At 45.8% G+C, this 14262-nt stretch overlaps 1 protein-coding gene across 1 annotated transcript in view; it reads left to right on the top strand.

The window, feature by feature from the left end:
- LOC119374462 (uncharacterized oxidoreductase SERP2049) overlaps positions 1–14262 on the top strand; it is a 177324-nt gene that overhangs the window by 19989 nt on the left and 143073 nt on the right. Inside the window, exon 3 of the mRNA XM_049411064.1 lies at positions 10863–10955. Within this exon, the coding sequence (XP_049267021.1) occupies positions 10863–10955 (93 nt within the window). The remainder of the gene's footprint in view (positions 1–10862; positions 10956–14262) is intronic.

Genomic DNA, 14262 nt, shown 5'->3' with positions numbered 1-14262 from the left:
TCTAGCAGCAAACTCGGGAAACTGCTGACTTGCGCATACGAAGCCAGGTATTTGAGCGATGGATTAAATGAATTAAAAAAAAAACATTTTTTTTCCTTCCATCCCTTCATTTTACCAGACAGAGGCGAAAAGTTAGGCCTGGCCAAGTACTGTCTGGCCTGCCACAGTGCACTCTGCTAAAAAAAGAAAGAAAAAAGGAAAGAGAAAAATAACAAAGTATGCGAAGCATTGACACACTATTGTAGGTTACGCATGGTTTCTAACACTGCGGTGAATGCGGATAGTGTGTCGGCATTAGTAGCATTGCCTTCAGTTTATTCCATTCGCGTATTGTTAGTGGGAAAAACGATTTTCCAAAAACGTCGCTCTTTGATGAATATTCTTTCAGACTGTATTTGTGCTTATGACGGGTAGGGCGCGACTGGGAAAATGTGACGTACTTAGAGACATCTACCTTGTAGTGGCCATGTAACAACTGGTACAAGAACCTCAGGCGCGCTTCTTTTGCCCTAGTATCTAGTTTAACAATGCCAGATGAAGCCAGAAGGTTAGTGGGAGAATCTGTACGTTTGAACTTGTTGTGTACGAACCGTATGGCTTTGCGTTGTACTGCCTCTAATTTACTAATACTACTTAGCATTAGCGCACCCAGGATTTCTCTCAGGGGGGGGTTGAACTTCTGACAAGATTACAGGAGTGCGGGGAGGGGGGGGGGGCAAGCACATTGCATAATATGCCATTTCCTTGCTTCAGCTGGAGTAATGCGACAACAAATAAAATACCAAATAATAATAATAATAATATTAATAATAATAATAATAATAACATGAATTATGATGATGATTATTCAGCGTTTTACAGAAAGGTCTTGAAATAACTTGACAAGGCCAAAAAACCGTTCAGTGGAGCAGCTGTGCACGTAGAAAATAAACTACAAATTGAACCGACATGTCGGCTGGCTGGCGGTCGCGCAATGATGTTAAAACTTTATTACTATGGTAGGTAGCGCATACAAACGGGATGCAAGAAAGGCACATGAAGACACCCAGCGCCGTGTGTGTGTTTTCGTGTGCGTTTCTTGTGTCCCGTGTATTTGCACTACCAGTGTAATAAGAAAATGCCATACGAACAAGCCCGCATGCATGGCAAATACAACTCTTAAAAAACGCTGCAGCTGATAATTTCCTACGTTTCCTTGGAGTCTCGCCAAACTATAAATTTCAAAGCGCACCATAAATATTACTTATAAACTACATAGTATTGGTTATAAATAGCATGTACAGTTCAATGCAGCACACATACAGTACAATTCTCAGCTCACGGATAAACTGCATTATAACCGCACTTACTGACTTTCCAGCGTAGATTCCCAGGTCACTCCGGCGCATATAGGTTCGGCGGCTGAACCATCCTTAGTAAAATTGACTGGTCAATGGACGCATGAGACGACGATATCTGCTGAGTTACCGGTTCCTCTATGGACGTAATCGGGCATTCCGGTGTTGTTGCTGCGTCGCATTCCGGTGTGTTGCTGCGTCGCGCATATAGGTTCGGCGGCTGAACCATCCTTAGTAAAAATTGACTGGTCAATGGACGCATGAGACGATGATATCTGCTGAGTTACCGGTTCCTCTATGGACGTAATCGGGCATTCCGGTGTTGTTGCTGCGTCGCTTGAATATGAACACGAAATCCTTTTTGGTAGTAGGTGAGGATGACTGGCGCTTCGAGAGAGGGCTTCGGCGAGGTAGGTCATTGCCAACGCAGATTCACGCAGCAAACACGGCCACAATTAAGTTCTAGCAAGCAAACTGAACGTGCACGCATGTGTGCACATCAAACGTTGTAGTTTCCGTCCGATGTACATGCAAAAAAGAAGAAGTGGTAAAGAGAATGGGCGAGAGACGTTTACTGAGAAAAAGAAAAGGAAACGTGCCGCCCCAACAGACCTTCCGCACTTTCCAAGGTTCTTTTAGGCGCTGCGCCGTGCTCCCGACCGGGCTGCAGAAATTAGGCGCCTTTTCCTCTTCAAACCACTACCACCACCACCAGGTTCTTTTTTTCTTACCAGACGTCGTTAAAAACATTTACTCCTTCTGCCACGGCTTCTTGCTCCTCCCATCTTTGCAACGGCCGGACTCCGCATGGCATGCTTAGAGTCTCTGTGTGCGTGCGATGCTGCGACAATGGCTGGCGACGCACACACTAGTTGCTCCAAGGGTTGCTCAGAAATCCAGGAACCACTCAATGTGCTTAAACTCGTCGTGTGCTCGTGCTACGCAGCCTCCGTGGGTTCGCGGTCGCTTTGATGAACGAGCCGCTTGCGAGGTGGCCTTTCTTCTCGCCGCACTAACACGTCTCGTTCGTCCGCTGTCAACGAGGTTCAGTAAAAAGTGCGCGACCATTCCGTTGCAACCATTAAGCGACAGACGGTACCATTCACCAGCAGCCCCGAAGAAAATAGAAAACACGTGCGTCGAAGCTTGGCGGATGGATCAGATGCCGCCGACGCCTTCTTATCTTTAAAATTTGAGTGAGCATTGTCCCGCGTTTCAGAAACCATGCGGTTCCCTCTTCGGAGTTTGAGGAAGGGAAGCACATGAAGAGGGCTTCTTTTGTTAGGCGAGTATGACAGGGTGCTGCGGCGGTGCTTGTCGGCAAAAGAACAGAGCAGTGCAAGGGCTTGACCGGAAGGCATGAGTTGAACAGTGAAGGGGGTGGGGAGCGTTTTAGACGGACGCGTCGAAGTGGGTACGCAGATGCCTCTCTCTCTCTCTCTCTCTCTCTCTCTTTCTTTCTTTTTTTTGTGTGCTGTACACAAGGGGCAGGTTGCATTGAGCGCGGTTCACGTTGTTTGGGTCGTTAACATATGTCAAGATTCATTTCCGGTAGTTGGTTTCAACTGCGAAAACTGTAGTTTAAGGAAAATTGATTCTGCTGTCCGCGTCCTCGGAATCTTCGGCTATGGGGTTGCGATCTCTTGCAAAATTGGGGACGTCGTTCCCGTCTTTCTTTCAGGTTCTCGGTTCAGCTGGTGTCTTGAATTTTCTCTTTCGGCGGCCGGTAATTGGGAGCGATGGTTTCGATCACTACTCGGATAGTAGAGACTGATGCATTTCTGTGGTGGTGTTGATTGGAAAAGGGGGGGGGGTGCTGGACTTATCAGCTTGCGTCGTGTTTTTGAAAGTGAACTGCTTTCTGAATAAAAGACTTTCCATAGCTGTTCTTGGTCAGTTTCTTGAATATATCATCTGTTTTTATTTTGTTTTTTCACGTTGTGCGCTGCAGTATGTTCCGGCTCTTCGCATTAATGTCTAAGACTAATATATTCCGCATTTTTGGGGGGTCTGAAGAAAACCGAAGATATCGACTTGTGTAGGTGTTTTTGCAGCGTTTTATTTTCAGGCTTCGGGAACATCCAAACACGGCCGAGAGTGTTATGTTTCAAGGGCGAATTGAATTCTCGTTCGATGAAATTTATATGAGAGAGAAAAATTATGACGTAGGATCTCTTGACGATCGAAAAACAGTCGTTTAGACGTATCTGAGAAATATTTTTGGTTGCGGCTCGAGTGAAATGAGAGCTCGTCCCTCGATGTGTTCCATTCTTATATTTGCCGTGGCATATGCTCTATTGTAGTAATCAAAGGGGCAAGAAAATAAAAGGGGGCCAGACTGACAACCCGTGACAGCATATTTTTTCTTGGAAAGCTGCGCCCCGCCACGGTGGTCTAGTGATAAGTTATGGCGCTCGACTGCTGACCCGAAGGTCGCGGGATCGAATCCCGGCCGCGGCGGCTGAATTTTCGATGGAGGCGAAAATATGACTGAGGCCCGTGTACTTAGATTTAGGTGCACGTTAAAGAACCCCAGAGGTTCAAAATTTCAGGAGCCCTCCACTACGGCGTCCCTCATAATCATATCGTGGTTTTGGGACGTTAAACCCCAGATATTATTATTGGAAAGCTGCTTCCCTGGAAATTTAGGAACGCAGAGCCATAGAGCATGCGGTTTGCGTTTTTTTTTTTTTTTCAATTTAGGAGTAGATGAGTGAATACAACACATTTCTAGAGCCAGTCAGGAAAAGTCGACCTCAGGACACCTCTGGATATGAACTTTGGACTCCCGATGAGACGGACAGCGGGGCAGTTAAGGGGGGGGGGGTTGGTCGGCCTCAGGGGGGGGGGGGTGTTACAACCCCCGAAACCCCCCTCATCGGTGCGCCACTGCTACTTAGTGAATGAGGAAACCAAACTACGTTGGCATATTCTAATATTGGTCTTACGAACATGGTATAAGCCAAGAGTTTTGTGGGCGCTGGTGCAGTTCTAAGTCTTCTTTTTAGGTAGAAAAGTTTACGCAGTGCGGCCGCAGTGACGTTAGCTATGTGTGTATGCCACCTCAGGTCAGATGTTAATGTAATGCCTAAGTACTTATGCTGCACAACATTAGTCAGTGGTGAACCATGAATGGTGTAAATGAATTGTTATGGATTCTGCTTACGTGTTACCATCATAGCTGCGGATTTTTTCGCATTAATGGACATTTGCCACTTAGCGCACCAATCCGCTAGCTTGGTGAGACATTCATTGAGGTTAATGTGGTCTGTGAAGCTGGTTACCTCCTTATAAAGTAATGCAGTCGTCTGCAAACAGCTTGATATTACAGTCAATGTTTGACGCGAGGTCGTTTATGAAAATTAAAAATAATAGTGGTCCCAAGACGGAACCTTGAGGGACCCCAGAAGTTACGGGGACTATGTTTGATTTATGACCTTCATACAGCACGAACTGTGAGCGATTTGTAAGAAAGCTTTCTATCCAAGAGAACAATAACCCCTCTCCTATGGCACTTTTCAATTTTATTAGTAATTTGCTGTGACATACGCAATCGAAAGCTTTAGATAAATCATGTAAGATCATGTCTGTTTGGCCGCGATTATTTATGGTAAAAGCTAGGTCATGAACTACCTCCGTTAGCTGCGTAACAGTGGACAGGCCACTACGAAATCCGTGTTGGTTAGGAGACAAAAATTTTATTTTCTCGAGAAAAACAGTTATGTTTTGGGGGATGATATGCTCTAGTAGCTTACATGAAATGCTAGTGAGGGATATCGGCCGATAGTTTGACACCAATGACTGTTCTCCTGATTTATGAATAGGTATTATTTTTGCAATCTTCCAGTCATCTGACAGCTGGGATGAGGTAAGCGATTTTCGAAAGATTAGCCCAAGAAACTTGCTACACCATTCCGCGTACCTTTTAAGAAACTCGTTAGGAGTATTGTCTGGACTACTCGATTTTTTAGGATCTAAGTTAAGAAGCAAGTTCAGTATTCCTGCATCTGTGACTTCTAGGTGATCGATGATTGGCGAATCGAGGGATAATACTGGAGGAATGATACCATTATCAGTCGTGACCACTGACTGGAAAAAATTGTTGTATTCGTTAGCCTTTTCCGTTCTTTCCCCTGGAGCCGTGTGCGACTGTGTATTATTGCTGCTGCGAAGGTATCTCCAAAATTTGTTTGGATTGCTTTTAATAAAGCTTGGAAGGGTAACACTAAAGTAATATTGTCTGGCACTTTTCGTTTTTTGCGTAAACTCTGATTTTGCGCACTACAGCTTCTGCTGAATGGATGCTTTACACTTACGGTTTTTCGCAGCCACACGCAACCTTTTTAATCTACGCTTTGCCTGGATAACCTCACGTGTTATCCAATTCCTTGGCGCTTTCTTGTGTTTCTTTGGTATGAAGTTAGTGACACAGTACATTACAGTAGATTTGAAACTTAGCCAAAGTCGATTAGTATCACTGGATGTGTCAAAAGCTAGCTGCAAGAAGTTTTGGAACTCATGCGCGAGATAGGTTAATACGCTGTTATCATCAGCTCTTTTGAAATCAATCACAGTTGATCCACGCTGCTCAAATGCAATACTCGAACCAAGCGGCAGCAAGCATATGACTATGTGATCGTCTGATATGCCGTCAACTACGTCAGTTCGAACACGGTCTTCCGGGAAGTGCTGACTAATCAGTATCAGATCTAATATGTTCACGGCAGTGTTGTGCAAGCGGGTTGGAGATAACACGATTTGCTGAAGGCTAAAGTTCAACATTAAGTTTATAAGGGCGTCCGAGGTAGGTGATGTGTGGTTTAGCGTAGTCCAGTCAATGTCTGGTAGATTAAAATCTCCCATAAGCAGGATACGAGAGTTGCGAACATGACGCTGCATGAAGTCATGAACTGTAGTTATGCATTCGTGTCCGGATGACGGGCTTCGATAAACGCATCCAACGAATATGGGAGCGCTATCGCAAAGAATTCGGCAGAAAATTGCTTCAGCATCTGTTACAGCTGGAAGCGACTCATATTAATGACATTTCTTTATGAGTAGAGCGACGCCCCCGCCACGAGAAGGTCTATCCTTTCGGATAACGGAATAATCTGGAGGAACAACTTCACTATCGATTATCTCGGAAGAAAGCCATGTTTCTGTGACACCTACTATGTCAGGGCTGTATTCTAGTAGAAGATTTTCGAGAGCATCTATTTTGTTTAGAACACTTCTTGCGTTAACATTCAATATAGTCAGGGCTTCGGTTTTGCGTGTAGACGAGCTTGGCGAGTTTGCGGCCTTGATGGTGCCTCGTAGTTTTTTTGGGTGCGAACCTTGTCGTTCTTTTCTTCATCCCAGATAAAGGCTTGGTTATTAATGAATAATTTGTCAAACACCAATGACACCTTCTCCTTCTTTTCTCGATTTTCTTTGGCGCTGTTCCATAGCTTGCGCCTGATGTCTCGAATCCTAGGCGAAAAGTCTTCTCCGACTGAGAAGCTGGTGTTTTTCAGTTTGTATTCGCTTTTAAGTATGGATGATTTCTGCCTAAAGTCTAGCAACTTGAAAATGACTGGTCTATTTTTGTTCCGTTCCGCTCGTCCTAGGCGGTGTATTCGTTCGATAGAAACTCTTTCTAGGCCGAGGGTGTCCTGAACAATAGTCTTATTCACTGCTTGTTCAAGACTTTCACTCGTCTCTCCCTCAACTTCAGGTAGACCATAAACAATTAAGTTCGATCGCCTACTTCTGTTTTCTAGGTCATCGACCTTCCTTTCCAGCAATTCATATGCGCGTTTCATGCTGACAAGCTCATCCTGACAGAGATTAACCTTCTCTTCGAGTCTTGATAAAGCGTCTAGCTGTTTATCAATATCGACCAGCCGCTTTTCCTTGATAAACTTAATATCCGCGGCGATTTCTTTTAGTGCACTTGCGATTTGATCTTGCGCAGGTCCCGGGTTAGTCTCGATGTCTCCCCCTAAGAGCAGTAATTTCCCCAAAAACATCCTAACACAACATGGCACACAAGAAAGCCGTGGGCACGGTAGCACAAGCAAAAAAGGATCATCAGAGCGTATACATTTTTCGTATTTCTTCCTCACCTGCACAAGGCAGACAAACGGGTCATCGGACGTCCGCATGCCTGAAGTGCCACCGTGCCCAAGAAGCGTCCAGTGCGCTGCACTAGCTTTTGTAGATGAGCTGGTGGGTGGTGCTTGGTGCTGATCATGCGCAGTCAGGATCGAGATGGGTAACGGCGAATGATGAGGCACCATCTCCGATGACGTGCAGGACGGGATTGTTGGCGCATGGTAGTACGCCACACTGTGGGTCTGCGCTGTAGTGCTCTCCCCGGATCGCAAGCTGCCCCCACTGGAGGCGAGAAGCAGGCCGAGGAAAATTGGCCGCGTATCTGCGTGCTTCGCTGCAAATGTCGTGTAAAGACGATAGAAGAGGCGCTGTGTGAGATATGGACGCCATCTGGCAATACGTCGGGAAACATGAGTGCTGTGTTGCGTGCTGGTAGTCCCGGCGCAGCAGCAGGCGAAGACCGGCGGTGACCAACGCGAGCGGCGGGGACGCCAGCCAGCCCGAAAACGCGGTTTGAAGCGAAGCGCTGAAGCAGAGAAACGTCCGCACTCAACGAGTACTCTCCACACACTCTTTTATTTACACGTCGCCTGGGTAAAACAGGAACGCCAGAGCGGCGCCCACAACCGGCAGCCTGAAGGCCGCCCACAACGCTGCTTTTCCATTTTTGAAATATTTTTTTCACCTTCTTGGCCTTCTCAAAACTAAAGTTTTTCAACACCAACCCATGACATTCGTACAGTGCAATACAGAACCAAAACCGAAACACAACCATGAGCTCGTGCGAAGGGCACGGAAGAAGGCAAATTTCAGCGCAGTCGCATTTTCAGCTTTGTTTAAACAGCGCTCACTAGACGACGACGAAGTAAAAGAAGGCACAGGACAGGCAGCGCCTGTCCTGTGCCTTCTTTTACTTCGTCGTCGTCTAGTGAGCCCTGTTTCAACAAAGATGAACGCATACCAACTCGCTCAAGCTTCCATTCTTATGCATTTTCAGCGCAGCTTAAGAAACTAGGGTCCTTAAAATTACGTATGTATGCATTTTCTATTAAAGGAACACGCCTCCTAATACTTAACTAGTGATGTTGCACCTCAGATATGCATGATATTTACTTTTTGATCGACAACGTTCACAAGTATGAACAGCCGTACCAGTTCAAGACGGCTGGCCCTTGGGCAAGTGGTTCAACTTTGGCCGAGTGGCTGAATCGAGGGACGTGCCGACAAACAGAAAGACAGACAGACAGACAGAAAGGCAGACCAAAATTTCTGCGTTTAAGTTCCCCAAGAAAGACTATCGTCTATAAAAACTGCACAAGGAAGACGAACGGGTTATCAGACGTCCGCATGCCTGAAGTGCCACGCTGCACGCACGTGCTCGCGGATACCCCTCCTCAAATACTTCTTTCTCTGCTACCCAAAGCGTACGTTTATGTATCGCCGGCGCAGAGAAAAATCTTGATTTCAGGAAGCGTTCCTCGACGTTCCCCTTATGATAAGAGGCATGCAGAAACTGTACAGACGTGTTGATGAACATTAAGAGAGCAAGTGAATGCCACAAATGGTAAAAAAGTTTTCACAGCATATGTGGGCATCATTGCCGTATCAGGATCTCCTGCAGCCAGATACAGGTTTAAATGGTGATTTCCCGCTGCCATCCGTGTAAGTTATTTTCTTTAATACATGCAGGTGTAACATCGTTAGTTAATATTCTTTGTATTCTTGCGGCAGCGCATATAGCATTCAGTGACACGGATGTCTACTTTATGATTACGCTCATCCATTGGCACACACTTTAGCTTGTCATGAGTAGTCGAAGTTCAACGATATAACATCAAGCGTTATATAATTGCGAAATTTGGTTTGGTAAGATAAACTAGGCCAGAATCGCAGTGAAGTGCACATATCTAGGATGTTGAAACAGTTGATACCATGGGCAGACAAAGGTATTAATAACCACCGCAATGGTCAAGTGGATACGGTGCTCAACTGCTGACCCGAAGGTCGCGGGATCGAATCCCGGCCGCGGCGGCCGAATTTCGACGTAGGAGAAAATGGTTGAGGCTCGTGTACATACATTTAGGTCTACTATAAAGAACCCCAGGTGGTCGACATTCACGCAGCCTTCCAATACGGCTTCTCTCATAATCATGTCGTGGTTTTGGGACATCCAACTCCAACAATTATTATTAGAAAGGTACACATATTCACTACTCAGCATTTGTCATTAGCTTTCTACGATCCGACAGACTGCTCTGGTCCATGGCCACAGCGCTCGTATGCCACTTGATGGAACAGAAGACACGAAAACGCCTCATCGTATATTGACTGCTTAAGCACGATTACGTAGGCCATAATAGAACAAACTGATTTGATGCGATATCTCCTCCATTATTAGCCCGTCCGCATTTGCCCGTAATTGCTCGTCCCCGTTAAAGCCACCTTCGTGTCACGAGACCACACAAAAGTGTCAGAATTCACGATGTCATAACGACAACCTTGACAGCGGTTAGTCCTAGCTGCCTGTAAAAATTCATTTATTAGCTAAAACTAATGTTCTCTGTGTTGTATAACATAATCTAACCGTTGTTTCCTGAAGCAGTGCTTTTTTTTTCGCCTCGCTGCAATCTATCGCGACAGTGGCCATCCCCACGCAGTACGCAATCGGAAGCGAAACGGTCGGGGGCACTGGTGGTACCATCGTCTTACGCTTGAGATCTGCCACATGGGCCCACCTAACCCCCTGAAATTCTGCGCTCTTATTGATTCGTGTCAGCCCGTAGATAATTGGCTGTGTCAGAGCAGCGGTTCGTTTTCTAAGAAAGAAATGCAGATTTCTGGCAAACAGGTAAGGTGTCTTTACCGAAAATATTACTGGTCCCCTTCGGTTCTTGCGCTGGCGAGGATGCAAAGTTGTCGTCCGGTATATCAAGCAAGAAACAGGACTGCATAGTGGTAGCAATAACTCGCAGTGGTGCGTCATCTCGCCCGTTATTTACGAAACACCAAACTATGTTTGAAAGCACAATACTTTTGTTTAAACGCTCCGAAATCCTGTGTCGCCACAGAAACGACAGCGATCATGTACACGCGCAAATTGGCGTGTGCTTTAACACGAGCATGCCTCATACGTCCAACGCAAGCCAGTTTTTACAACGCCGTATTTCCACGTCGTGTGTCATGTTCTGGTGACACGTGTATAAAAAAATCTTGACAGTCTATTCAGCTTACGCTACGGTGAACATTTGCACTAAGGTCATGCTTGAGAAAGAGGATGATGCTGATAGTAATAATGCGACTCGTGAAGACGCAGTAATGTACGTATCATTAATGATGATTTTACGAGTAATCGCTTCTGATGAGCGACTTCACCAGAACGAAACTATCAAGATTTGGTAAAAAGCTTCAGCATTATTATTGTAATTGCAGGTTCTTACTACACGATGTGACGTCCGCTGTGCCGAAGACATCGCAGCTGTTGTAAAAAGAACCGCGGAGCATTTCGGGAAGATTGATGTTGTGGTGAGTATTATATCGTTAATTCTGGATTTATGAAACAGCAAGAACTCAGGAATTTTGTCTGGTTTCCGTTCTTGGTCTTTTCTCAAATTTGCGCCCTGGTGTTCTTGAGCGCAGTTATGCATAATTCATACAATACATACACACAGTATATTTAGTATAACGTCCACTGCAGAGCATAAAAGCCTCCGATTTTCATAAATATGAAAGATTCAAGCGTATTCAATATGACGGGGTTGAAATGTCATGCTTATTTGTTCGGGACTCCTAAGCCATCCTGCATTTGCTTCAATCATTTCAACAATATGTGTGTACCACGAATTATTAGAAATTGACACTCGCAGAACAGCATACCATGAGACGCCTCTGCTGCGCCAATTTCAGTTGCGCAGTTGTATCAGGGCCCTCGCGTTCAAGTGCCTTGGAAGCCAGCTTTCAGCTCATTCTTGCGCGAACCTGATAGTAGATTCCAATGCATTATTTCTCATATTTATTACGTGATTTACGCTTCTATTTAGTGAATAAGGTTCTGCATATTTATACCTTCAGCTTCAATAAAATGATCTGTTGTAGTGAATTGGTGCATTCGAGCATATTGATGCTCAGACATTCATTTAAACGCGGCGACATTGAATATTTTTCGTTATTTGGGCCTTGTGCCATGCATCATTGCCACACCATATGCTTTACATAAACGTTTCATATCATGTTCCAAGTCACTCCTTTTGTTTCTCTATATCTCCCGCGGAAAACTACACATTCATATTTTTATTCCAGGTTGTTTCGTAACAATCGTACGAAAAGTATATCGAATTATAAGAATGAACGTTTCAGTGAAGCATGGTCTCGAGCAAGCTTAGAAGTTAAGAAGAATAAAAAAAGATAGCTAAGGAGGTCAAACGCATTCGATTACTGAGTTGATGTGAGATGGGGGTCGAAGTGACAGGCACACTGTCTGTCACATAACGGCAAATAATCTGAAAGCCTTTAGGAAAGTGCATCACCGATTTCTTATGACATCGTCAGCTGATGTATAGAATACCCACTGCGTAAGCTTCATGACGTAAAAAAATGTCTGTGAGGGGTAAGAACGCACGATTGAACCATGAGAGATTGTAAGAAGAGCTAGCGAGAGCAAGAAGAAGTGCTCGAAGACAGCATTTTCAGGCCATCACTTTAAAAACTGATGTGGTGTCTCACAAAACAACAGCGATGATTTGCACGCGCGAATTGACTGGCGCTTCTGCACGAGCGTTCCTTATACATTCAACGTAAGCCAGTTGTTACAGCGATTATTTTTCTACATCTGCTGTCATGTTCCTGTTTATTACCAGCGGAGCACATTCAGCCGAGCGGCTGAACACGTAAGGCGTGAACGGAAATGAACATCATCACGAACCGGCACACTCTCTCTTCGTGCTCTTTTTCATTTTCTGCTTCGCTCCCAAAGCACGTGCGCCTATTTTACCGGCATGGGATGCAATAACTCTAATGGGCGAGACACGAGTACAGAGAGACAGAAAGAAGGGCAGAAAAGAGAGAGAGAGAAAAAGAAAGAAAAATATAAAAAATTACACCATATCCCGCTAAAGGGAACCATAAGGCGATGCGAAGCCGGAGCACTTGCACGATCGCGTTCCGTTGGCGTTCGTTGGGCATGCTACCGACCTCGTATCGTTATTAACGGTGTTATTAACGTTCTAGACGATGGTGAAACGGTTAACTGCGAAGCTGCTTCGCGCTGACCAACTTCAGGGTCCGCCGCTCGCTTCAAGCGTTTGCGTTCAGCGTCCCGTGCCCTTCGCTTCGCAGCTTTGTCTTGAGTGGACACAATTGGGCTGATGCTGACGCGTGCTTGCGTCAGCCCACTCACTGACGGGACTGTTGCTTCCATCACGCTTCATCGGAAGCTCCAATGGAGTCAAGCGGAGTCAACCAAAGCAAGCGCTGCACTGAACGCGCGCTGCGCTCTAACCGCATAGAGGAGGAGAGTAGCGCAGAGAGTAGCGCATGCGCCGCGAAAGCAAAAGCGAGAACGCAGGAGAAGCGCAAGCAGGTTCTGGTAGAGAAATGGAGAGAGTAACGCGCAGCTGTCGGAGAGAGGGAAGGAGGAGAAGCGCGCATGCGTTGTGTGAGTGCGGACTACCGCGGCCCGTGCGGATTGCCACGCCGCGTTACATACCCCCGAGCAAGAGATGCGTCGCATCTAAAGTTAAACAGGGAAATTCTTAGCGAAATAGAATTCTTGGGGAGGCAGAATTCGAACCCGCGCAGCGACGATCAGAAGGCGAGCATCTGACCACTCGGAAATCTAGGAATGCTAGCAGAGTATAGCATAGCCTTGTATAGTATAGTGTAGCAAGTGCGTGGGAAAGAGAAGTGAACTTGAGGAGCAGAGATGTAAGGGTGAGGAAAAGGGAAAAGCGAATGGGAGAGAGTAAAGCATAGCATATCTTTAATGAGAAAGAGAGAAATGAGGAAGAAAGAGAAAGGAGAACATAGAAATGAACAAAGGCAAAAGTGGAGTAGAAAAGACAAAGAGAAAAAAAAAAGAAACAGGAGCAAAGAAGGCCACCCAGCACCGATCATCCTTCAGGCGTGGCGCCACTGGTGTGACATTGCCTTTTTCTCTCACCCTCAATGCCGAATTCTAGCGTGAAAGAGGCATGCTATGATGAACTCAATGTGACACACACTCTCTTTCATAAGGGCATAGAAAAAGCCCATTCCTCAGTGTGCAGTCGGTTATCCTGCCCGTAACGAAGAATCTTTGTTTTTCGTCTATAACTCGCGTTTTAAAGTTTTTTTTTTTTTTCTACGACTGGAGGGCGCGAAAGAGCGGATATTGTCGGCAAGTTGGGTACAAGAGAGTATACATGGTATACATGGCTGTGCTTGGTATACATGTCTACGCTACACATGGTTTCGGCTGCGTGACGCTGTACATTACTATGCCATGCTTTACCCCACTCCTCCTTTCCATAATCCTCACCGTCACTTCCCTTTCCTGCACCTTTGCTGTACATGGCTACGCTACACATGGTGGCTCTGCTACGCTACACACCATGGTGGCTCTGCTATTCTTGACTCTCCACCTCCTCCTTTCCATCCTCCTCACCATCACCTCTCTCCTCCCCCTGACTTCGCTTTCCCGCCCTCTTTCTATACATGGCTATGCTATACATTGTTTTGCGTGCGTGGTTTCGCCTGCGTTACGCCAAGCGACGACATCATACGACATCCCGGTCCCCTAAAGTGCTCCGCACCTCATATTTCATTATGTTTGAACAGATACCATCATAAGTTATAA

Source organism: Rhipicephalus sanguineus, chromosome 11, assembly GCF_013339695.2.
Source record: "Rhipicephalus sanguineus isolate Rsan-2018 chromosome 11, BIME_Rsan_1.4, whole genome shotgun sequence".
Classification (NCBI taxonomy): Eukaryota; Metazoa; Arthropoda; class Arachnida; order Ixodida; family Ixodidae; genus Rhipicephalus; species Rhipicephalus sanguineus.
This window is presented reverse-complemented; position numbering and strand designations above follow the sequence as displayed.